This window comes from Oncorhynchus gorbuscha, unplaced genomic scaffold (assembly GCF_021184085.1).
Source record: "Oncorhynchus gorbuscha isolate QuinsamMale2020 ecotype Even-year unplaced genomic scaffold, OgorEven_v1.0 Un_scaffold_1886, whole genome shotgun sequence".
Classification (NCBI taxonomy): domain Eukaryota; kingdom Metazoa; phylum Chordata; class Actinopteri; order Salmoniformes; family Salmonidae; genus Oncorhynchus; species Oncorhynchus gorbuscha.
The window spans coordinates 25,001-50,000 of record NW_025746541.1 but is presented as its reverse complement, the minus strand read 5'-3'; the positions used below and the strand labels follow the sequence as shown (position 1 = coordinate 50,000).

The 25,000-nt window shown below is 47.3% G+C and overlaps 2 protein-coding genes and 1 long non-coding RNA gene across 5 annotated transcripts in view; 1 reads left to right on the top strand and 2 right to left on the bottom strand.

Annotated features, from left to right (window-relative positions):
- The window catches only part of LOC124024500 (wolframin-like), a 40,668-nt gene extending 37,487 nt beyond the window's left edge, over positions 1–3,181 (bottom strand). For all 3 annotated transcript variants that reach the window (XM_046338417.1, XM_046338419.1, XM_046338418.1), the window contains exon 1: positions 3,093–3,181. In XM_046338417.1, coding sequence (XP_046194373.1) covers positions 3,093–3,147 — 55 coding nt within the window. In that variant the 5' untranslated portion in view covers positions 3,148–3,181. The remainder of the gene's footprint in view (positions 1–3,092) is intronic.
- A 34-nt stretch (positions 3,182–3,215) lies between these two features.
- On the bottom strand, positions 3,216–9,701 carry LOC124024499. Its single transcript, XR_006836987.1, has 2 exons — positions 9,427–9,701; positions 3,216–3,565 (listed from the first exon to the last, which is right to left on the bottom strand). It is a non-coding gene; the product is annotated as an uncharacterized LOC124024499 (long non-coding RNA).
- A 14,278-nt stretch (positions 9,702–23,979) lies between these two features.
- LOC124024501 (dihydropyrimidinase-related protein 1-like) overlaps positions 23,980–25,000 on the top strand; it is a gene marked incomplete at its 3' end in the record, with an annotated part of 25,934 nt that continues 24,913 nt past the window's right edge. Inside the window, exon 1 of the mRNA XM_046338420.1 lies at positions 23,980–24,558. Coding sequence (XP_046194376.1) covers positions 24,181–24,558 — 378 coding nt within the window. The remainder of the gene's footprint in view (positions 24,559–25,000) is intronic.

The following is a 25,000-nucleotide window of genomic DNA, read 5'->3' as shown; positions in this document are numbered from 1 at the left end:
GAGGAGAGACAGAGGAGAGGACAGATAGAGGAGAGACAAATGAGAGGAGAGACAAATGAAAGGAGAGACAGAGGAGAGGAGAGACAGAGGAGAGGAGAGACAGAGGAGAGGAGAGACAAATGAGAGGAGAGACAGAGGAGGAGAGAGGAGAGGAGAGAGTAGAGGAGAGACAGAGGAGAGGAGAGACAAAGGAGAGGAGAGACAGAGGAGAGGAGAGACAGAGGAGAGGAGAGACAAAGGAAAGGAGAGATAGAGGAGGAGAGAGGAGAGGAGAGAGGAGAGACAGAGGAGAGACAAAGGAGAGGAGAGACAGAGGAGAGGAGAGACAGAGGAGAGGAGAGTTAGAGGAGAGGAGAGACAGAGGAGAGGAGAGACAAATGAAAGGAGAGACAGAGGAGAGGAGAGACAAAGGAGAGGAGAGACAGAGGCTTCCTCCTCTCCCTCTAGACTCTAGAGGGCCGTATGTTTGACACCCCTGCTCTAGAGGCTTCCTCCTCTCGGCTGCATCTCCAATAACCTCTAGTGGCTTCCTCCTCTCGGCTGCATCTCCAATGACCTCTAGTGGCTTCCTCCTCTCGGCTGCATCTCAGTAACCTCTAGTGGCTTCCTCCTCTCGGCTGCATCTCAGTAACCTCTAGTGGTTTCCTCCTCTCGGCTGCATCTCAGTAACCTCTAGTGGCTTCCTCCTCTCGGCTGCATCTCCAATAACCTCTAGTGGCTTCCTCCTCTCGGCTGCATCTCAGTAACCTCTAGTGGCTTCCTCCTCTCGGCTGCATCTCCAATAACCTCTAGTGGCTTCCTCCTCTCCCCCCAGTGGCTTCCTCATCTCGGCCTCCATCTCCAATGACCTCTAGTGGCTTCCTCCTCTCCCTCCAGTGGCTTCCTCCTCTCTGCCTCCATCTCCAATAACTTCTACCTTTTAAATGTCAGATTTGAGTCATTTAGCTGACGCTGTAATCGAGAGCAATTTAGTAATTAGGGTTAAGTGCCTTTCTCAAGGGCACATTGGCCAATTTTTTCACCTAGTCGGCTCGGGGGATTTGAACCAGCAACCTTTTGGTTACGGGCCTAACACTCTTAACCGCTAAGCTTCCTCCCCCTCGGCTGCATCTCAATACCTGTGGTGACATCCTCCCCTCGGCTGCATCTCAATACCTGTGGTGACTTCCTCCCCTCGGCTGCATCTCAATACCTGTGGTGACTTCCTCCCCTCGGCTGCATCTCAATACCTGTGGTGACTTCCTCCCCTCGGCTGCATCTCAATACCTGTGGTGACTTCCTCCCCTCGGCTGCATCTCAATACCTGTGGTGACTTCCTCCCCTCGGCTGCATCTCAATACCTATGGTGACTTCCTCCCCTCGGCTGCATCTCAGTACCTATGGTGACTTCTTCCCCTCGGCTGCATCTCAATACCCATGGTGACTTCCTCCCCTCGGCTGCATCTCAATACCTGTGGTGACTTCCTCCCCTCGGCTGCATCTCAATACCTATGGTGACTTCCTCCCCTCTGCTGCATCTCAATACCTATGGTGACTTCCTCCCCTCGGCTGCATCTCAATACCTGTGGTGACTTCCTCCCCTCGGCTGCATCTCAATACCTATGGTGACTTCCTCCCCTCTGCTGCATCTCAATAACTATGGTGACTTCCTCCCCTCGGTTGCATCTCAATACCTGTGGTGACTTCCTCCCCTCGGCTGCATCTCAATAACTATGGTGACTTCCTCCCCTCGGCTGCATCTCAATACCTATGGTGACTTCCTCCCCTCGGCTGCATCTCAATACCATTGGTGACTTCCTACCCTCGGCTGCACCCGACTACCTGCAACCAAAAATGTCCAATGGAAGAATGAGACACTAGGAGACACAGCGACTTAACGGTTGAGCTTGCGATCAGAGTTGAACAATTTTGTACATTTCAGTGAGGCAACAGCCAATCAGGGCGGAGGACAGCTCTGACTTTGACATAAAGGCCAACGACCAAACTCCCATCATGCATGCTGTTTGGAAGATAGACCCACGATGGATGATTTCAGAGACTTGGTAGCTAGCTTTATGACCAAGTCTAAACGACAGGAGAATTCCTTCCTCCCCCCTCTGTCTGTCTGTCTGTCTGTCTGTCTGTCTGTCTGTCTGTCTGTCTGTCTGTCTGTCTGTCTGTCTGTCTGTCTGTCTGTCTGTCTGTCTGTCTGTCTGTCTGTCCCCCCCCTCCTTCCTACCTCCTCCCTCTGTCTCTCTCTCTCTCCCTCCTTCCTTTCTTCCTCCCCCCTCTGTCTGTCTCTCTCTCTCCCTCTCCTTCCTACCCTCCTTCCTCCCCCCTCTGTCTGTCGCTCTCTCCCTCCCTCCTTCCTACCTTCCTTCCTCACCCTTCTGTCTGTCTGTCTGTCTCTCTCCCTCCTACCTTCCTTCCTCACCCTTCTGTCTGTCTCTCTCTCCCCCTCCTTCCTACCTTCCTTCCTCCCCCCTCTGTCTGTCGCTCTCTCCCTCCCTCCTTCCTACCTTCCTTCCTCACCCTTCTGTCTGTCTGTCTGTCTCTCTCCCTCCTACCTTCCTTCCTCACCCTTCTGTCTGTCTCTCTCTCCCTCCTTCCTACCTTCCTTCCTCCCCCTCTGTCTCTCTCCCTCCTTCCTACCTTCCTTCCTCCCCCTCTGTCTGTCTGTCTCTCTCCCCCTCCCTCCTACCTTCCTTCCTCACCCTTCTGTCTGTCTCTCTCTCCCTCCTTCCTACCTTCCTTCCTCCCCCTCTGTCTCTCTCCCTCCTTCCTTCCTTCCTTCCTTCCTCCCCCTCTGTCTGTCTGTCTCTCTCCCTCCTTCCTACCTTCCTTCCTCCCCCTCTGTCTGTCTGTCTCTCTCCCCCTCCTTCCTATCTTCCTTCCTCCCCCTCTGTCTGTCTCTCTCTCCCTCCTTCCTACCTTCCTTCCTCCCCTCTGTCTGTCTGTCTCTCTCCCCCTCCTTCCTACCTTCCTTCCTCCCCTCTGTCTCTCTCCCTCTCCCTCCTTCCTACCTTCCTTCCTCACCCTTCTGTCTGTCTCTCTTCCTCCTTCCTACCTTCCTTCCTCACCCTTTGTCTGTCTCTCTCCCCCTCCTTCCTTACCTTCCTCACCCGCTTCAGCCTCCTCCAGCTCAGCTTTCTTCAGTCTTTCCTGCATCACCACACGTTTAGCCAGATCAGCAAAGCCCCGACGTCGGGGGCAGGAGAGGACGAGGGGGCTAGAGAGGTGGAGGGGGCCGCAAAGCCCCAACGGCGGGGGGCAGGAGAGGTGGATGGGGTAGACGTAGAGGGAGATGGGGTGGAGGTGGTGGCAGTGGGTGAATGAACGGACAATTTTGGGGTGATGGAGAGAGGAGAAGGAGAGGAAGTGGGAGGAGGAGGACAAGAGACTGACAATGGGATGAATTTGGGGGAGTCTGAGGGAGTCGGGGTGAGGGAAGGTTGGGAGGCAGGGGGGATGGGGTTAGGGGAGGGAGGTGAGGCAGTGTCCAGGGTAGAGGGAGACCCCTGTGGGATGAGGGGGGTGGAAGGGGGGAGTGGGGAGGGAGGAGGGGGGAGATCCACATCCACCTCACCTGTAATGACAAGAGAAGATAAGAGACGCTGTTGTAGTCATTACAGGACATGGACAGATGAGGCTGTAGTCATTACAGGACAGATGAGGCTGTAGTCACCACAGGACATGGAGAGATGAGGCTGTAGTCATTACAGGACATGGACAGATGAGGCTGTAGTCATTACAGGACATGGAGAGATGAGGCTGTAGTCATTACAGGACATGGACAGATGGTGTTGTAGTCATTACAGGACATGGACAGATGAGGCTGTAGTCATTACAGGACATGGACAGATGGTGTTGTAGTCATTACAGGACATGGGACAGATGGTGTTGTAGTCATTACATGACATGGGACAGATGGTGTTGTAGTCATTACAGGACATGGAGAGATGAGGCTGTAGTCATTACATGACATGGACAGATGGTGTTGTAGTCATTACAGGACATGGGACAGATGGTGTTGTAGTCATTACATGACATGGGACAGATGGTGTTGTAGTCATTACAGGACATGGAGAGATGAGGCTGTAGTCATTACAGGACATGGGACAGATGGTGTTGTAGTCATTACAGGACATGGACAGATGAGGCTGTAGTCATTACAGGACATGGACAGATGGTGTTGTAGTCATTACAGGACATGGAGAGATGAGGCTGTAGTCATTACATGACATGGACAGATGAGGCTGTAGTCATTACAGGACATGGACAGATGAGGCTGTAGTCATTACAGGACATGGACAGATGGTGTTGTAGTCATTACAGGACATGGACAGATGAGGCTGTAGTCATTACATGACATGGACAGATGAGGCTGTAGTCATTACAGGACATGGACAGATGAGGCTGTAGTCATTACAGGACAGATGAGGCTGTAGTCATTACAGGACAGATGAGGCTGTAGTCATTACAGGACAGATGAGGCTGTAGTCATTACAGGACATGGACAGATGAGGCTGTAGTCATTACAGGACATGGACAGATGAGGCTGTAGTCATTACAGGACATGGACAGATGAGGCTGTAGTCATTACAGGGCATGGACAGATGAGGCTGTAGTCATTACAGGACATGGACAGATGAGGCTGTAGTCATTACAGGGCATGGACAGATGAGGCTGTAGTCATTACAGGACATGGACAGATGAGGCTGTAGTCATTACAGGACATGGAGAGATGAGGCTGTAGTCACTACAGGACATGGACAGATGAGGCTGTAGTCACTACAGGACATGGACAGATGAGGCTGTAGTCATTACAGGACATGGACAGATGAGGCTGTAGTCATTACAGGACATGGAGAGATGAGGCTGTAGTCATTACAGGACATGGAGAGATGAGGCTGTAGTCATTACAGGACATGGAGAGATGAGGCTGTAGTCATTACAGGACATGGACAGATGGTGTTGTAGTCATTACAGGACATGGACAGATGAGGCTGTAGTCATTACAGGACATGGAGAGATGAGGCTGTAGTCATTACAGGACATGGAGAGATGAGGCTGTAGTCATTACAGGACATGGACAGATGGTGTTGTAGTCATTACAGGACAGATGAGGCTGTAGTCATTACAGGACATGGAGAGATGAGGCTGTAGTCATTACAGGACAGATGGTGTTGTAGTCATTACAGGACATGGACAGATGGTGTTGTAGTCATTACAGGACATGGACAGATGAGGTTGTAGTCATTACAGGACATGGGACAGATATTGTTGTAGTCATTACAGGACATATGGGTTGTAGTAGGAAAGTAAAGTTCAAAATCTTCCTGCTGTGCTACAGATGCTGTATCTTAATTTGATCATCCTGTTGTTTCAGGAATTTTCCTGCATGGCAATGCAAAACATGTAGTGTATTCGAGGTTTTAAAAAGACTTCTAAAGTTTGTAATTTCCACTTAAAAATTTAGGGTTAGGGTTTTTTGCCGGGGGGTTTTCCTTGGCTCTTTGAGCTCTAGCGACTCCTTGTGGCGGGCCGGAGGGCCTGCAAGCTGACTTCAGTGGTCAGTGGAACGGTGTATCCACAGACACATTGGTGCGGCTGGCTTCCAGGTTACAGCGAGCAGTGTTTTAAGAAGCTCGGCGGGTCATGTTTCGGAGGAAGCATGTCTTGAACTTCGCCTCTCCCGAGCCCGTTGGGGAGTTGCAGCGATGAAACATGATCATTACTAAAAAAAAAAAAATAATAATAATAAAAATATAAAAACACCCTTTAATTATTATCCACATAACAAATCACATCTTCCTGTTGCTGCAGGATTATTTGCCTGCTGTGTGAAACTGGCTCAAATTAAGATACGGCATCTGTATCATGCATTCGTCATTCTAATGCAGCTACTCTTTTACCCTCCATGAGGTAGATCTGATATCATCACATATAAAATATGGAAATGGGTTGGGAATTTTATCTTTGGAAACGTCGCATACACATCATGAGAGACAACGTGATGATAACAAGTGTTGATTCGGCCTTAACAATGGCTGCCCACCGGTATGCTAGAAGACAAACCGACTGTTAGTTTCTCAAACAGCTATGAGTCAAAGAGTTAAAACAAACTATAGGCTACACAAGTAACATTCTAGCAGTCGGATTAGGCTACAGCTGCTGCCGCAAACAATGAATCGGCTAACTCACCTGCCAGCGCAGGACATTGGGGATTTCCTATGGCTCTCCTCCGACATTCAAGTACTCCAGTCACCAACTAACTCCCAACTCTACTAAAGACGACAGTAGACCTGCCGTACGTCATTACGTCCAGCTGTTTTTAATCGACACAAGACAGTTCAACGGAAACACACTGTGGCAATTGTTACATCTACTTTCTATATAAACTTAGTAAACGTCTACAAAATAAATCATCATTAACTCATCCAGTGATTATTTTTGTTGTTGTAGACAGTTACTAAGTTTGCATAGAAAGTAGATACGGCCTCTGCAGAAGTCAGGGCATTCATACTTCTTGCGTTTAGCGAACCCGAGCAGAGCTGTTGAGCAGAGCTGTTGAGCAGAGCTGTTGAGCAGAGCTGTTGAGCAGAGCTGTTGAGCAGAGCTGTTGAGCAGAGCTGTTGAGCAGAGAGCTGTTGAGCAGAGAGCTGTTGAGCAGAGCTGTTGAGCAGAGAGCTGTTGAGCAGAGAGCTGTTGAGCAGAGAGCTGTTGAGCAGAGAGCTGTTGAGCAGAGAGCTGTTGAGCAGAGAGCTGTTGAGCAGAGAGCTGTTGAGCAGAGCTGTTGTGAAGGAAGTTGTCAAGAAAGTGAGTTTGTGTTTATAAAGGACCTCTCGCCCTCACCTACTGTCAACGAATCATGTCAATGTGTAGCTAACTGAAGCTGGCTAGCTTTATTAAACACTGAGTAGATATAGCTAGCCAACTGAAGCTGGCTAACTAAAGATGGCTAGCTTTATTAAACCCTGAGTAGATATAGCTAGCTAACTGAAGCTGGCTAACTGAATCTGGCTAACTAAAGCTGGCTAGCTGTATTAACCCTGAGTAGATATAGCTAGCTAACAGAAGATGGCTAACTGAAACTGGCTAGCTTTATTAAACCCTGAGTAGATATAGCTGTTAAACTGAAGCTGGTTAACTGAAGCTGGCTAGATTTATAAACCCCCTGATTAGATGTAGCTGGCAAACTGAAGTTGGCTAACTGAAGCTGGCTAACTGAAGCTGGGTAACCGAAGCTGGCTAGGTGTATTAAACCCTGACTAGATCTAGCTGGCTAACTGAAGCTGCCTAACTGAAGCTGGCTAGCTTTATTAAACCCTGAGTAGATCTAGCTGGTTAACTGAAGCTGGCTAGATTTATAAACCCCCTGACTAGATCTAGCTGGCTAACTGAAGCTGGCTAACTGAAGCTGGCTGGGCTTTATTAAACCCTGACTAGATCGAGCTGGCTAACTGAAGCTGGCGAACTGAAGCTGGCTAGTATATCCTACCTGGGGTTTTCTAACTGTTCCAGAAATAGCACACCTGGTTCAACTAGTCCACTAATTACCAAAACCTGGACTAGATGGCTTTTGAGCTGGTTCAGGACTACTAAAATGCATGAACTGATGCTCGCCCCCAACAATATTAGTGGAGGGGGTGACTAACAGAGAGTCTAGAAAAGACAGAGAGAAAGTCCCTTTCCCAAAGGAACAGGTGAACCTGACAATGTCTTGGTCTAGTTCAGGGCTAAAACTACATGGGGAAATGTCTGGGGTCCAGGAGAGGTTTGAGAACCACTGTCTTAGATATCTGATCATCTAACAGAGTCTCTTATGTCCTCTTCAAACACTGGCAACTCTGCACCAATAACAGGGAGGAAGCTAGGCCATACATTTACCAGCCCGCACCCTGCTCACCCTGGGCCAGTGGACCCACCCTACCCACCCTGGCCAGTGAGCCAATCCACCCAACCCACCCTGGCCAGAGGGCCAATCCACCCTACCCACCCTGGGCCAGTGGGCCAACCTACCCTACCCACCCTGGGCCAGTGAGCCAACCTACCCTACCCACCCTGGGCCAGTGAGCCAACCTACCCTACCCACCCTGGGCCAGTGAGCCAACCCACCTTGGGCCAGTGAGCCAACCCACCCTACCCACCCTGGGCCAGTGAGCCAACCCACCTTGGGCCAGTGAGCCAACCCACCTTGGGCCAGTGAGCCAACCCACCCTGGGCCAGTGAGCCAACCCACTCTACCCACCATGGGCCAGAGAGCCAACCCCCCCGACCCACCCTGGGCCAGAGGGCCAACCCACCCTGGGCCAGAGGGCCAATCCACCCAACCCCCCACCCTGGGCCAGTGGACCAACCTACCCAACCCACCGTGGGCCAGTGGACCGGGCCAGTGGACCAACCCACCCTGGGCCAGTGGACCAACCCACCCTGGGCCAGTGGACCAGCCCACCCAACCCACCCTGGGCCAGTGGACCAACCCACCCTGGGCCAGTGGACCAGCCCACCCAACCCACCCTGGGTCAGTGGACCAACCCACCCTGGGCCAGTGGACCAACCCACCCTGGGCCAGTGGACCAGCCCACCCAACCCACCCTGGGCCAGTGGACCAACCCACCCTGGGCCAGTGGACCAACCCACCCTGGGCCAGTGGACCAACCCACCCAGGGCCAGTGGACCAACCCACCCAGGGCCAGTGAACCAGCCCACCCTGGGCCAGTGGACCAACCCACACTGGGCCAGTCGACCAACCCACCCTGGGCCAGTCGACCAACCCACCCTGGGCCCGTGGACCAGCCCACCCTGGGCCAGTGGACCTATCCACCCTCAGCCAGTGGACCAGCCCACCCTACCCACCCTGGGCAAGAGGACCAGCCCACCCTACCCACCCTGGGCCAGTGGACCAACCCACCCTTCCCAACCCTTGCCTAAAATATGCCGCCCCCCACCTCCCTGTGAGAGAAGGAGTTGCAGTGACACACAGACAGGCCCCCAAACGGTCCCCAGTTTAGATTATGTTAACTTTGAGGTTTTAAAAATAAACCGTTACGAAATAAATGGATCTAATTGTTAAAACAGCTGCTCTACAAATCCTAGACTGACGACAGAATAACATACACTATATACAACTATTCAATGCAAAGCACTAGGCTACCGCAATGGAACACGTTCCACATAGCCTAATTAAAACAAAACGTTTCGGCTACTTGAAATGTGGAATGGAATTATTTTTTGAAGTAGTGTGTTTTTAGATTGGTATTCTACTGCAAACATACGAAAGAAAATAAAAACGCCTGTTGCGTTATTACAACCTGCCTCACTTCTGTCAATCTGTAATAGCGCAACGCGCAACGCGCAACGCGCAACCGGTACATCTTGTCAGCTCATACCACCTAAATAAAGCTTTTTTTTTTAACAAGTAGCCCAAAAGGAAAAGTGACTTACTCATGGTCCGAACGAACAGTTTTACTCAAGACATAAAATGAAGTAAGCTTCTTCTCAGGTCAAAAGTTTGGATTAGAAGTCTTTGCAGCGGATCCATGTCACTCTCAACAGCCTACGTCGCGAAAGAAGAGATGGACGCTCGGACAGTTGAGTCTTGACGTGCAGCCATTGGCTCAGATGCATAAAGATGGCGCCCGCATGTACTCACCACAAATCAGGGCCGGAGTAATGTTGGGGCTTAAAGGGGCTGAAGCCCCTGGGCCCCGAAGGCCTGTGGGACGTCCAAAGGACAGCAAAAAATATAAATGAAATATATACAGTATTTATTATGCATGTAGAATATATACACTACTGGTCAAAAGTTTTAGAACACCTACTCATTCAAAGGTTTTTCTTTATTTTTACTATTTTCTACATTGTATAATAGTGAAGACATCACAACTATGAAATAACACATATGGAATCATGTAGTAACCAAAAAAGTGTTACATCAAAATATATTTTATTTGAGATTCTTCAAATAGCTACCCTTTGCCTTGATGACAGCTTTGCAAAATAAAATATATACAGTATATACTGTCACACCCTGACCTTAGTATTCTTTGTTTTCCTTGTTATTTTGGTTAGGTCAGGGTGTGACATGGGTGATGTATGTGTTTTTGTCTTGTCTAGGGGTTTTGTATGTTTATGGGGCTGTTTCCTATCTAGGTAGTTTGTATGTCTGTGGTTGCCTAGATTGGTTCTCAATTAGAGGCAGCTGTCTATGTTGTCTCTGATTGGGAACCATATTTAGGCAGCCATATTCTGTGGGTATTTTGTGGTTGGTTGTCTTCTGTCTTTGTGTCTATGCACCAGATAGGACTGTTTTTTTTTTTTCTCAAATGTTTTGTTGTTTTGGTATTTTGTAGTGTTCACGTTTATGGTCTTTATTAAACATGTTGACCTCTAACCTGCGCTTTGTTCTGATCCTGTTACACACGTTTTACTGCATCCACAGAAGGACTCAGGAGCCCACTCTCAATGAGTGGAGGCAGCCTAATCATCACATGTGGGAGGAGCCGAGGTAGAGGGCTCACATAACTGGGTGATTTACATTCATTCATCACATGTGGGAGGAGCCGAGGTAGAGGGCTCACATAACTGGGTGATTTACATTCATTCATCACATGTGGGAGGAGCCAGTCAGTCTGAACCGAGGAGTATAGTATAATGGTACTGTGGATGATGTGTTAAACCCAGTCTGAACCGAGGAGTATAGTACAATGGTACTGTGGATGACGTGTTAAACCCAGCCAGTCTGAACCGAGGTGTATAGTATAATGGTACTGTGGATGATGTGTTAAACCCATTCTGAACCGAGGAGTATAGTATAATGGTACTGTGGATGATGTGTTAAACCCAGTCAGTCTGAACCGAGGAGTATAGTATAATGGTACTGTGGATGATGTGTTAAACCCAGTCTGAACCGAGGAGTATAGTATAATGGTACTGTGGATGATGTGTTAAACCCAGTCTGAACCGAGGAGTATAGTATAATGGTACTGTGGATGATGTGTTAAACCCAGCCAGTCTGAACCGAGGAGTATAGTATAATGGTACTGTGGATGATGTGTTAAACCCAGTCTGAACCGAGGAGTATAGTATAATGGTACTGTGGATGATGTGTTAAACCCAGCCAGTCTGAACCGAGGAGTATAGTATAATGGTACTGTGGATGATGTGTTAAACCCAGCCAGTCTGAACCGAGGAGTATAGTATAATGGTACTGTGGATGACGTGTTAAACCCAGTCTGAACCGAGGAGTATAGTATAATGGTTCTGTGGATGATGTGTTAAACCCACAGTCTGATCCGAGGAGTATAGTGTAATGGTACTGTGGATGATGTGTTAAACCCAGTCTGAACCGAGGAGTATAGTATAATGGTACTGTGGATGATGTGTTAAACCCAGTCTGAACCGAGGAGTATAGTATAATGGTACTGTGGATGATGTGTTAAACCCAGCCAGTCTGAACCGAGGAGTATAGTATAATGGTACTGTGGATGATGTGTTAAACCCAGTCTGAACCGAGGAGTATAGTATAATGGTACTGTGGATGATGTGTTAAACCCAGTCTGAACCAAGGAGTATAGTATAATGGTACTGTGGATGATGTGTTAAACCCACCCAGTCTGAACCGAGGAGTATAGTATAATGGTACTGTGGATGATGTGTTAAACCCAGTCTGAACCGAGGAGTATAGTATAATGGTACTGTGGATGATGTGTTAAACCCAGTCTGAACCGAGGAGTATAGTATAATGGTACTGTGGATGATGTGTTAAACCCAGTCTGAACCGAGGAGTATAGTATAATGGTACTGTGGATGATGTGTTAAACCCAGTCTGAACCGAGGAGTATAGTATAATGGTACTGTGGATGATGTGTTAAACCCAGCCAGTCTGAACCGAGGAGTATAGTATAATGGTACTGTGGATGATGTGTTAAACCCAGTCTGAACCGAGGAGTATAGTATAATGGTACTGTGGATGATGTGTTAAACCCAGTCTGAACCAAGGAGTATAGTATAATGGTACTGTGGATGATGTGTTAAACCCACCCAGTCTGAACCGAGGAGTATAGTATAATGGTACTGTGGATGATGTGTTAAACCCAGTCTGAACCGAGGAGTATAGTATAATGGTACTGTGGATGATGTGTTAAACCCAGTCTGAACCGAGGAGTATAGTATAATGGTACTGTGGATGATGTGTTAAACCCAGTCTGAACCGAGGAGTATAGTATAATGGTACTGTGGATGATGTGTTAAACCCAGTCTGAACCGAGGAGTATAGTATAATGGTACTGTGGATGATGTGTTAAACCCAGTCTGAACCGAGGAGTATAGTATAATGGTACTGTGGATGATGTGTTAAACCCAGCCAGTCTGAACCGAGGAGTATAGTATAATGGTACTGTGGATGATGTGTTAAACCCAGTCTGAACCGAGGAGTATAGTATAATGGTACTGTGGATGATGTGTTAAACCCAGTCTGAACCAAGGAGTATAGTATAATGGTACTGTGGATGATGTGTTAAACCCACCCAGTCTGAACCGAGGAGTATAGTATAATGGTACTGTGGATGATGTGTTAAACCCAGTCTGAACCGAGGAGTATAGTATAATGGTACTGTGGATGATGTGTTAAACCCAGTCTGAACCGAGGAGTATAGTATAATGGTACTGTGGATGATGTGTTAAACCCAGTCTGAACCGAGGAGTATAGTATAATGGTACTGTGGATGATGTGTTAAACCCAGCCAGTCTGAACCGAGGAGTATAGTATAATGGTACTGTGGATGATGTGTTAAACCCAGTCTGAACCGAGGAGTATAGTATAATGGTACTGTGGATGATGTGTTAAACCCAGTCTGAACCAAGGAGTATAGTATAATGGTACTGTGGATGATGTGTTAAACCCACCCAGTCTGAACCGAGGAGTATAGTATAATGGTACTGTGGATGATGTGTTAAACCCAGTCTGAACCGAGGAGTATAGTATAATGGTACTGTGGATGATGTGTTAAACCCAGTCTGAACCGAGGAGTATAGTATAATGGTACTGTGGATGATGTGTTAAACCCAGTCTGAACCGAGGAGTATAGTATAATGGTACTGTGGATGATGTGTTAAACCCAGTCTGAACCGAGGAGTATAGTATAATGGTACTGTGGATGATGTGTTAAACCCAGTCTGAACCGAGGAGTATAGTATAATGGTACTGTGGATGATGTGTTAAACCCAGCCAGTCTGAACCGAGGAGTATAGTATAATGGTACTGTGGATGATGTGTTAAACCCAGTCTGAACCGAGGAGTATAGTATAATGGTACTGTGGATGATGTGTTAAACCCAGTCTGAACCAAGGAGTATAGTATAATGGTACTGTGGATGATGTGTTAAACCCACCCAGTCTGAACCGAGGAGTATAGTATAATGGTACTGTGGATGATGTGTTAAACCCAGTCTGAACCGAGGAGTATAGTATAATGGTACTGTGGATGATGTGTTAAACCCAGTCTGAACCGAGGAGTATAGTATAATGGTACTGTGGATGATGTGTTAAACCCAGTCTGAACCGAGGAGTATAGTATAATGGTACTGTGGATGATGTGTTAAACCCAGTCTGAACCGAGGAGTATAGTATAATGGTACTGTGGATGATGTGTTAAACCCAGTCTGAACCGAGGAGTATAGTATAATGGTACTGTGGATGATGTGTTAAACCCAGTCTGAACCGAGGAGTATAGTATAATGGTACTGTGGATGATGTGTTAAACCCAGCCAGTCTGAACCGAGGAGTATAGTATAATGGTACTGTGGATGATGTGTTAAACCCAGTCTGAACCGAGGAGTATAGTGTAATGGTACTGTGGATGATGTGTTAAACCCAGTCTGAACCGAGGAGTATAGTATAATGGTACTGTGGATGATGTGTTAAACCCAGTCTGAACCGAGGAGTATAGTATAATGGTACTGTGGATGATGTGTTAAACCCAGTCTGAACCGAGGAGTATAGTATAATGGTACTGTGGATGATGTGTTAAACCCAGTCTGAACCGAGGAGTATAGTATAATGGTACTGTGGACGATGTGTTAAACCCAGTCTGAACCGAGGAGTATAGTATAATGGTACTGTGGACGATGTGTTAAACCCAGTCTGAACCGAGGAGTATAGTATAATGGTACTGTGGATGATGTGTTAAACCCAGCCAGTCTGAACCGAGGAGTATAGTATAATGATACTGTGGATGATGTGTTAAACCCAGCCAGTCTGAACCGAGGAGTATAGTATAATGGTACTGTGGATGATGTGTTAAACCCACAGTCTGAACCGAGGAGTATAGTATAATGGTACTGTGGATGATGTGTTAAACCCAGTCAGTCTGAACCGAGGAGTATAGTATAATGGTACTGTGGATGATGTGTTAAACCCAGTCTGAACCGAGGAGTATAGTATAATGATACTGTGGATGATGTGTTAAACCCAGTCTGAACCGAGGAGTATAGTATAATGGTACTGTGGATGATGTGTTAAACCCAGCCAGTCTGAACCGAGGAGTATAGTATAATGGTACTGTGGATGATGTGTTAAACCCAGTCTGAACCGAGGAGTATAGTATAATGGTACTGTGGATGATGTGTTAAACCCAGTCTGAACCGAGGAGTATAGTATAATGGTACTGTGGATGATGTGTTAAACCCAGTCTGAACCGAGGAGTATAGTATAATGGTACTGTGGATGATGTGTTAAACCCAGTCTGAACCGAGGAGTATAGTATAATGGTACTGTGGATGATGTGTTAAACCCAGTCTGAACCGAGGAGTATAGTATAATGGTACTGTGGATGATGTGTTAAACCCAGTCTGAACCGAGGAGTATAGTATAATGGTACTGTGGATGATGTGTTAAACCCAGTCTGAACCGAGGAGTATAGTATAATGGTACTGTGGATGATGTGTTAAACCCAGCCAGTCTGAACCGAGGAGTATAGTATAATGGTACTGTGGATGATGTGTTAAACCCAGTCTGAACCGAGGAGTATAGTATAATGGTACTGTGGATGATGTGTTAAACCCAGTCTGAACCGAGGAGTATAGTATAATGGTACTGTGGATGATGTGTTAAACCCAGTCTGAACCGAGGAGTATAGTATAATGGTACTGTGGATGATGTGTTAAACCCAGTCTGAACCGAGGAGTATAGTATAATGGTACTGTGGATGATGTGTTAAACCCAGTCTGAACCGAGGAGTATAGTATAATGGTACTGTGGATGATGTGTTAAACCCAGTCTGAACCGAGGAGTATAGTATAATGGTACTGTGGATGATGTGTTAAACCCAGTCTGAACCGAGGAGTATAGTATAATGGTACTGTGGATGATGTGTTAAACCCAGCCAGTCTGAACCGAGGAGTATAGTATAATGGTACTGTGGATGATGTGTTAAACCCAGTCTGAACCGAGGAGTATAGTGTAATGGTACTGTGGATGATGTGTTAAACCCAGTCTGAACCGAGGAGTATAGTATAATGGTACTGTGGATGATGTGTTAAACCCAGTCTGAACCGAGGAGTATAGTATAATGGTACTGTGGATGATGTGTTAAACCCAGTCTGAACCGAGGAGTATAGTATAATGGTACTGTGGATGATGTGTTAAACCCAGTCTGAACCGAGGAGTATAGTATAATGGTACTGTGGACGATGTGTTAAACCCAGTCTGAACCGAGGAGTATAGTATAATGGTACTGTGGATGATGTGTTAAACCCAGCCAGTCTGAACCGAGGAGTATAGTATAATGATACTGTGGATGATGTGTTAAACCCAGCCAGTCTGAACCGAGGAGTATAGTATAATGGTACTGTGGATGATGTGTTAAACCCACAGTCTGAACCGAGGAGTATAGTATAATGGTACTGTGGATGATGTGTTAAACCCAGTCAGTCTGAACCGAGGAGTATAGTATAATGGTACTGTGGATGATGTGTTAAACCCAGTCTGAACCGAGGAGTATAGTATAATGATACTGTGGATGATGTGTTAAACCCAGTCTGAACCGAGGAGTATAGTATAATGGTACTGTGGATGATGTGTTAAACCCAGCCAGTCTGAACCGAGGAGTATAGTATAATGGTACTGTGGATGATGTGTTAAACCCAGTCTGAACCGAGGAGTATAGTATAATGGTACTGTGGATGATGTGTTAAACCCAGTCTGAACCGAGGAGTATAGTATAATGGTACTGTGGATGATGTGTTAAACCCAGCCAGTCTGAACCGAGGAGTATAGTATAACGGTACTGTGGATGATGTGTTAAGCCGAGTCTGAACCGAGGAGTATAGTATAATGATACTGTGGATGATGTGTTAAACCCAGTCTGAACCGAGGAGTATAGTATAATGGTACTGTGGATGATGTGTTAAACCCAGCCAGTCTGAACCGAGGAGTATAGTATAATGGTACTGTGGATGATGTGTTAAACCCAGTCAGTCTGAACCGAGGAGTATAGTATAATGGTACTGTGGATGATGTGTTAAACCCAGTCTGAACCGAGGAGTATAGTATAATGGTACTGTGGATGATGTGTTAAACCCAGTCAGTCTGAACCGAGGAGTATAGTATAATGGTACTGTGGATGATGTGTTAAACCCAGTCTGAACCGAGGAGTATAGTATAATGGTACTGTGGATGATGTGTTAAACCCAGTCAGTCTGAACCGAGGAGTATAGTATAATGGTACTGTGGATGATGTGTTAAACCCAGTCTGAACCGAGGAGTATAGTATAATGGTACTGTGGATGATGTGTTAAACCCAGTCAGTCTGAACCGAGGAGTATAGTATAATGGTACTGTGGATGATGTGTTAAACCCAGTCTGAACCGAGGAGTATAGTATAATGGTACTGTGGATGATGTGTTAAACCCAGTCTGAACCGAGGAGTATAGTATAATGGTACTGTGGATGATGTGTTAAACCCAGTCTGAACCGAGGAGTATAGTATAATGGTACTGTGGATGATGTGTTAAACCCAGTCAGTCTGAACCGAGGAGTATAGTATAATGGTACTGTGGATGATGTGTTAAACCCAGCCAGTCTGAACTGAGGAGTATAGTATAATGGTACTGTGGATGATGTGTTAAACCCAGTCTGAACCGAGGAGTATAGTATCAGTAATCAGAAACTTTCTGTCCAAAAATGATGCAGAAAAATTAATCCATGCTTTTGTCACTTCTAGGTTAGACTACTGCAATGCTCTATTTTCCGGCTACCCGGATAAAGCACTAAATAAACTTCAGTTAGTGCTAAATACGGCTGCTAGAATCCTGACTAGAACCAAAAAATTTGATCATATTACTCCAGTGCTAGCCTCTCTACACTGGCTTCCTGTCAAAGCAAGGGCTGATTTCAAGGTTTTACTGCTAACCTACAAAGCATTACATGGGCTTGCTCCTACCTACCTCTCTGATTTGGTCCTGCCGTACATACCTATACGTACGCTACGGTCACAAGACGCAGGCCTCCTAATTGTCCCTAGAATTTCTAAGCAAACAGCTGGAGGCAGGGCTTTCTCCTATAGAGCTCCATTTTTATGGAACGGTCTGCCTACCCATGTCAGAGACGCAAACTCGGTCTCAACCTTTAAGTCTTTACTGAAGACTCATCTCTTCAGTGGGTCATATGATTGAGTGTAGTCTGGCCCAGGAGTGGGAAGGTGAACGGAAAGGCTCTGGAGCAACGAACCGCCCTTGCTGTCTCTGCCTGGCCGGTTCCCCTTTTTCCACTGGGATTCTCTGCCTCTAACCCTGTTACGGGGGCTGAGTCACTGGCTTGCTGGGGCTCTCTCGTGCCGTCCCTGGGGGGGATGCGTCACCTGGGGGGTTGATTCACTGTTGTGGTCGGCCTGTCTGGGTTCCCCCCCCCCCCTTGGGTTGTACCGTGTCGGAGATCTTTGTGGGCTATACTCGGCCTTGTCTCAGGATGGTAAGTTGGTGGTTGAAGATTTCCCTCTAGTGGTGTGGGGGCTGTGCTTTGGCAAAGTGGGTGGGGTTATATCCTTCCTGTTTGGCCCTGTCCGGGGTGTCCTCGGATGGGGCCACAGTGTCTCCTGACCCTCCTGTCTCAGCCTCCAGTATTTATGCTGCAGTAGTTTATGTGTCGGGGGGCTAGGGTCAGTTTGTTTATCTGGAGTACTTCTCCTGTCCTATTCGTTGTCCTGTGTAAATCTAAGTGTGCGTTCTCTAATTCTCTCCTTCTCTCTTTCTTTCTCTCTCTCGGAGGACCTGAGCCCTAGAACCATGCCCCAGGACTACCTGACATGATGACTCCTTGCTGTCCCCAGTCCACCTGGCCATGCTGCTGCTCCAGTTTCAACTGGCCTGGGCCCTAGGACCATGTCCCAGGACTACCTGACATGAGGACTCCTTGCTGTCCCCAGTCCACCTGGCCATGCTCCTGCTCCAGTTTCAACTGACCTGAGCCCTAGGACCGTGCCCCAGGACTACCTGACATGATGGCTCCTTGCTGTCCCCAGTCCACCTGACTGTGCTGCTGCTCCAGTTTCAACTGTTCTGCCTTATTATTATTTGACCATGCTGGTCATTTATGAACATTTGAACATCTTGGTCATGTTCTGTTATAATCTCTACCCGGCACAGCCAGAAGAGGACTGGCCACCCCACATAGCCCGGTTCCTCTCTAGGTTTCTTCCTAGGTTTTGTCCTTTCTAGGGAGTTTTTCCTAGCCACCGTGCTTTTACACCTGCATTGTTTGCTGTTTGGGGTTTTAGGCTGGGTTTCTGTACAGCACTTTGAGATATCAGCTGATGTACGAAGGGCTATATAAATAAATTTGATTTGATTTGATTAGTATAATGGTACTGTGGATGATGTGTTAAACCCACAGTCTGAACCGAGGAGTATAGTATAATGGTACTGTGGATGATGTGTTAAACCCAGTCTGAACCGAGGAGTATAGTATAATGATACTGTGGATGATGTGTTAAACCCAGTCTGAACCGAGGAGTATAGTATAATGGTACTGTGGATGATGTGTTAAACCCAGTCTGAACCGAGGAGTATAGTATAATGGTACTGTGGATGATGTGTTAAACCCAGCCAGTCTGAACCGAGGAGTATAGTATAATGGTACTGTGGATGATGTGTTAAACCCAGTCAGTCTGAACCGAGGAGTATAGTATAATGGTACTGTGGATGATGTGTTAAACCCAGTCTGAACCGAGGAGTATAGTATAATGGTACTGTGGATGATGTGTTAAACCCTGTCAGTCTGAACCGAGGAGTATAGTATAATGGTACTGTGGATGATGTGTTAAACCCAGCCAGTCTGAACCGAGGAGTATAGTATAATGGTACTGTGGATGATGTGTTAAACCCAGCCAGTCTGAACCGAGGAGTATCTCCCGTCTGGATTACTGCAACTCGCTGTTGGCTGGGCTCCCTGCCTGTGCCATTAAACCCCTTCAACTCATCCAGAACGCCGCAGCCCGTCTGGTGTTCAACCTTCCCAAGTTCTCTCACGTCACCCCGCTCCTCCGTTCTCTCCACTGGCTTCCAGTTGAAGCTCGCATCCGCTACAAGACCATGGTGCTTGCCTACGGAGCTGTGAGGGGAACGGCACCTCAGTACCTCCAGGCTCTGATCAGGCCCTACACCCAAACAAGGGCACTGCGTTCATCCACCTCTGGCCTGCTCGCCTCCCTACCACTGAGGAAGTACAGCTCCCGCTCAGCCCAGTCAAAACTGTTCGCTGCCCTGGCCCCCCAATGGTGGAACAAACTCCCTCACGACGCCAGGACAGCGGAGTCAATCACCACCTTCCGGAGACACCTGAAACCCCACCTCTTTAAGGAATACCTAGGATAGGTTAAGTAATCCCTCTCACCCCACCCCCCTAAGTTTTAGATGCACTATTGTTAAGTGACTGTCCCACTGGATGTCATAAGGTGAATGCACCAATTTGTAAGTCGCTCTGGATAAGAGCGTCTGCTAAATGACTTAAATGTAAATGTAAATGAGTATAGTATAATGGTACTGTGGATGATGTGTTAAACCCAGTCAGTCTGAACCGAGGAGTATAGTATAATGGTACTGTGGATGATGTGTTAAACCCAGCCAGTCGTTCATCTGAACCGAGATGCAGGACAGGAAGGAAACTGCTCGGGGACGCCACCATGAGGCCATTTGTCACATTGGTATTAAGGATCGGGAGACAGGCGCAGGATTGCGTAATAGGAGTTGTTATTTCTCTACCCAAATTACATGTAAAAGGCACGGGGACGAAGACCAAACAAACACGTACACAAAATACAGGGTTGAAACCCCAAAACAAAAGAGCGAGGAGAACCTCGAATAAATAACAATGATTAACACACGAAACGAGACCCGTAATCAATATATACGAGGCACAAAAGCCCAAAACAACAGACACTCACACGAACCAACGGACATTGGAACAATAATCGCCAGGACAACGGTAAACAGAACTTATACGATTACTAATCAATGGGAATGGAGACCAGGTGTGCGTAATGACAGTGCCGGAAGGATCTGTGACACCATTGGTGATTTTTAAAACAGTTCCAGAGTTCAATGTCTGTGATGGGAGAAAAGTGAGGATGACGGAGTGAAAAGAAGGACACAGATATACAAATATAAATATAGAGACTATCAACTAACCCATGCAGCTTGTATGATGCATCAAGACATTAAAGTAATACTGATTTTAAAAAACATAGCAAAGGGATGCACTTTTTGGCATAAATGTAAAGCCTTTTGTTTCGGGGCAAAGCCAACACATCACTGAGTAACTGCCTCCTTATTTTCAATCATGATGGTGGCTGCATCATGGTATTGGCATGCTTGTTTGGCCACGACTGTACAGTTATGCAAAGCTCTTATGAGACTCAACAGCTGTAATGATTTAGAGACTTACCCAAGAAGACTGCCAGCTGTAATGACTCTTAGAGACTTACCCAAGAAGACTGCCAGCTGTAATGACTTAGAGACTTACCCAAGAAGACTCCCAGCTGTAATGACTTAGAGACTTACCCAGGAAGACTCCCAGCTGTAATGACTCTTAGAGACTTACCCAAGAAGACTGCCAGCTGTAATGACGCTTAGAGACTTACCCAAGAAGACTCCCAGCTGTAATGACTCCTAGAGACTTACCCAGGAAGACTGCCAGCTGTAATGACTCTTAGACTTACCCAAGAAGACTCCCAGCTGTAATGACTCTTAGACTTACCCAAGAAGACTCCCAGCTGTAATGACTCTTAGACTTACCCAAGAAGACTCCCAGCTGTAATGACTCCTAGAGACTTACCCAGGAAGACTCCCAGCTGTAATGACTTAGTGACTTACCCAGGAAGACTCCCAGCTGTAATGACTTAGAGACTTACCCAGGAAGACTCCCAGCTGTAATGACTTAGAGACTTACCCAAGAAGACTCCCAGCTGTAATGACTTAGAGACTTACCCAGGAAGACTCCCAGCTGTAATGACTTAGAGACTTACCCAGGAAGACTCCCAGCTGTAATGACTTAGTGACTTACCCAAGAAGACTCCCAGCTGTAATGACTTAGAGACTTACCCAAGAAGACTCCCAGCTGTAATGACTCTGTGACTTACCCAAGAAGACTCACAGCTGTAATGACTTAGTGACTTACCCAAGAAGACTCCCAGCTGTAATGACTTAGTGACTTACCCAAGAAGACTCCCAGCTGTAATGACTCTTAGAGACTTACCCAGAAAGACTCCCAGCTGTAATGACTCTTAGAGACTTACCCAAGAAGAGTCCCAGCTGTAATGGCTGCTAAAGGTGTTTCTAACATCTATTGACTCAGGGGTAAAAAAAAATAATTGCCATCTAGAACCTTTAATTAAGGGCTCTCCTCCTCGGTTGTCCTCCACAGGAGAACCTTTTGAATAACCCTTTTTGGTTCCATTTAGAACCATTTCTACAGAGGGTTCTACATGGAACCAAAAAGGGTTCTACTGTCATGCCCTGACCTTACAGAGCCGTTTTATTTCTCTATTTGGTTAGGCCAGGGTGGGCATTCCAGTTTCTTTATTTCTATGTTTTCTGTTTCTATGTTTTGGCCGGGTATGGTTCTCAATCAGGCACAGCTGTGTATCGTTGTCTCTGATTGGGAATCATACTTAGGCAGCCTGTTTTTCCACCGTAGTTGTGGGTAGTTGACTTTGTTTAGTGGCCTGTATAGCCCTAGTATGCGTCACCGTTGCTTGGTTTTTTGTTGGCTGACTTTCAAAACAAAAAGAAAGGTACGCTCACCACGCTGCACCTTGGTCCGGTCGTTTCCCTGACGACGTTCCTATGGGAACCCTTTGTCACGAGCGTCGTATGGAGGAGACCAAAGCGCAGCGTGGTTAGAAGACATTCTTCTTTATTTAATGAAGACCACTTAAACAAAGCGGACGTGACGCTATGGTAACGAGTGCTGACACAGGCAATTACACATAGACAATAACTCACGAAATACCCAAAGACAGATGGCTGCAGCAGCTAATTGGGATCCCTAATAAAGACACAAATACACATTCCTGTCTTGGCAGCAGCTAATTGGGATCCCTAATAAAGACACACAAATACACATTCCTGTCTTGGCAGCAGCTAATTGGGATCCCTAATAAAGACACAAATACACATTCCTGTCTTGGCAGCAGCTAATTGGGATCCCTAATAAAGACACAAATACACATTCCTGTCTTGGCAGCAGCTAATTGGGATCCCTAATAAAGACACAAATACACATTCCTGTCTTGGCAGCAGCTAATTGGGATCCCTAATAAACACACACAAATACACATTCCTGTCTTGGCAGCAGCTAATTGGGATCCCTAATAAAGACACACAAATACACATTCCTGTCTTGGCAGCAGCTAATTGGGATCCCTAATAAACACACATAACATGTAAATAGAATACATTAAATGTAAACACACACACACACACACACACACACACACACACACACACACACACACACACACACACACACACACACACACACACACACACACACACACACACACACACACACACACACACACACACAGGCACAGGCACAGGCACAAGACAGAGCATTTAGAAATCTGTTTTTGTCCATTCCAGATGTGGGTCACCAGTTAATCCCTGGATGTTTTGATGTCAGCCCATCAACAACCATTTTATTAGAGAGAGGGGTGAGAGGGGGGAAGGAGGGGGAGATTCAGAGAGAAAGAGAGAGTTTGATAGAGGGAGGGGGACAAAGAGAGTGGAAGAGAGGGGGAGAAAGAGGGGTAAAGAGAGTGGAAGAGAGAGGGGAGAAAGAGAGGTGAGAGGGGAGAGAGAGAGGGAGAAAGGGGGGTGAGAGGGGAGAGAGAGAGGGAGAGGGGTGTAAAGAGAGAGGGAGAGAGAGGGTGAGAAAGAGGGGTGAGAGGGGAGAGAGAGAGGGAGAAAGGGGGTAAAGAGAGTGGAAGAGAGAGGTGGAGAAAGAGGGGTGAGAGGGGAGAGAGAGAGGGAGAAAGAGGGGTGAGAGGGGAGAGAGAGAGGGAGAAAGAGGGGTGAGAGGGGAGAGAGAGAGAGGGAGAAAGAGGGGTGAGAGGGGAGAGAGAGAGGGAGAAAGGGGGGGTAAAGAGAGTGGAAGAGAGAGGTGGAGAAAGAGGGGTGAGAGGGGAGAGAGAGAGGGAGAAAGAGGGGTGAGAGGGGAGAGAGAGAGGGAGAAAGAGGGGTGAGAGGGGAGAGAGAGAGAGGGAGAAAGAGGGGTGAGAGGGGAGAGAGAGAGGGAGAAAGGGGGGTAAAGAGAGTGGAAGAGAGAGAGGGAGAAAGGGGGGTAAAGAGAGTGGAAGAGAGAGAGGGAGAAAGGGGTGTAAAGAGAGAGGGAGGAGAGAGAAGGAAGTGGGGTTGTCTGCAGAACTCATTGTCTCTACATCTCTTTCTATCCCCCCCCTCTCTCTCTCTCTCTGCCCCCCTGGCTCCGATAGAAACTAGAGCACTACATCATCATCATCATCATCATAATCGTCCTCTCCTCGAGACACGCATCAAAGTTCACGTCGCACCGAAAACACAGGTGCCTTGCAGCGCGAGACCGTCGATAACGGAGTAAAAAGACTGTCCAATCTCAAACCTTTTTCACATCAACAGTTGTTGTTATTAATGTGAGTAGAAAGGCTACAGACACACGGTCGTTATCATGTCTGACTGCAGGAGGCAGTGGAACCGGGAGAACGAGCTGCCGGTCTACCTGGCAGGAACGATTACAACCGGGCCGAACCAACGGACATCCCACGGGATGTTTCCCTCGGCGGATGGCGCCTACGACAGTAAGACTGTAGACTGTGATAACTTTGCCGCGGGAAGGAGAGGAACCAGGACTCCCAGGAGCGTCAGCCGAGACAGGCTCCTCGACCACACCGATGGCGACGTTCCTGAGACGGCAAGTGAGGCCAGTGAGGTCCGGGCTGTCGGTTCTCAGGTCAGCTCACCCGGGGAGAGAGAGGATGTGGGGCTGGGTGTGGAGATTGAGTATCCGGCAGGGAGGCAGTGTCACTCCGGTCAGAAGAATGGAAAGGTAGGTGAAAACTGAAGAAGAAAAAAAATCGCCCATGTTTATGTTGATTAAAAGTAGAGCAGATCGCAATTGTAGCTTACTCTGTTCTGCAGTGCAGTGACGTCAGCTAGGCTGTTCCTAAAATAGGCTACGCAGTTATATCTCTCTAGGCTGCCCTCATCACCTGAACCGGTGACGGTCAGGTAGACTATTAGGCTACGTGTGGTGATGAATTGAACAGCGCCGTTTTGACAGCCATCACAGCTTCTGTCACACACACCACACACACACACAAACACACACACTGAACTGCTCTGACTGCGCTGCACGCGAAGACAAAAGGAGGTCCTGCAGCTAGAGCTTCCTTCCGCCTCTGAGTTCACTGGCTGCGGGAAAAAGAGAGAGAGACAGAGAGAGAGCATGTCCGGTACTGACCACCAGGGGAATGGTATCCCCCACCTTC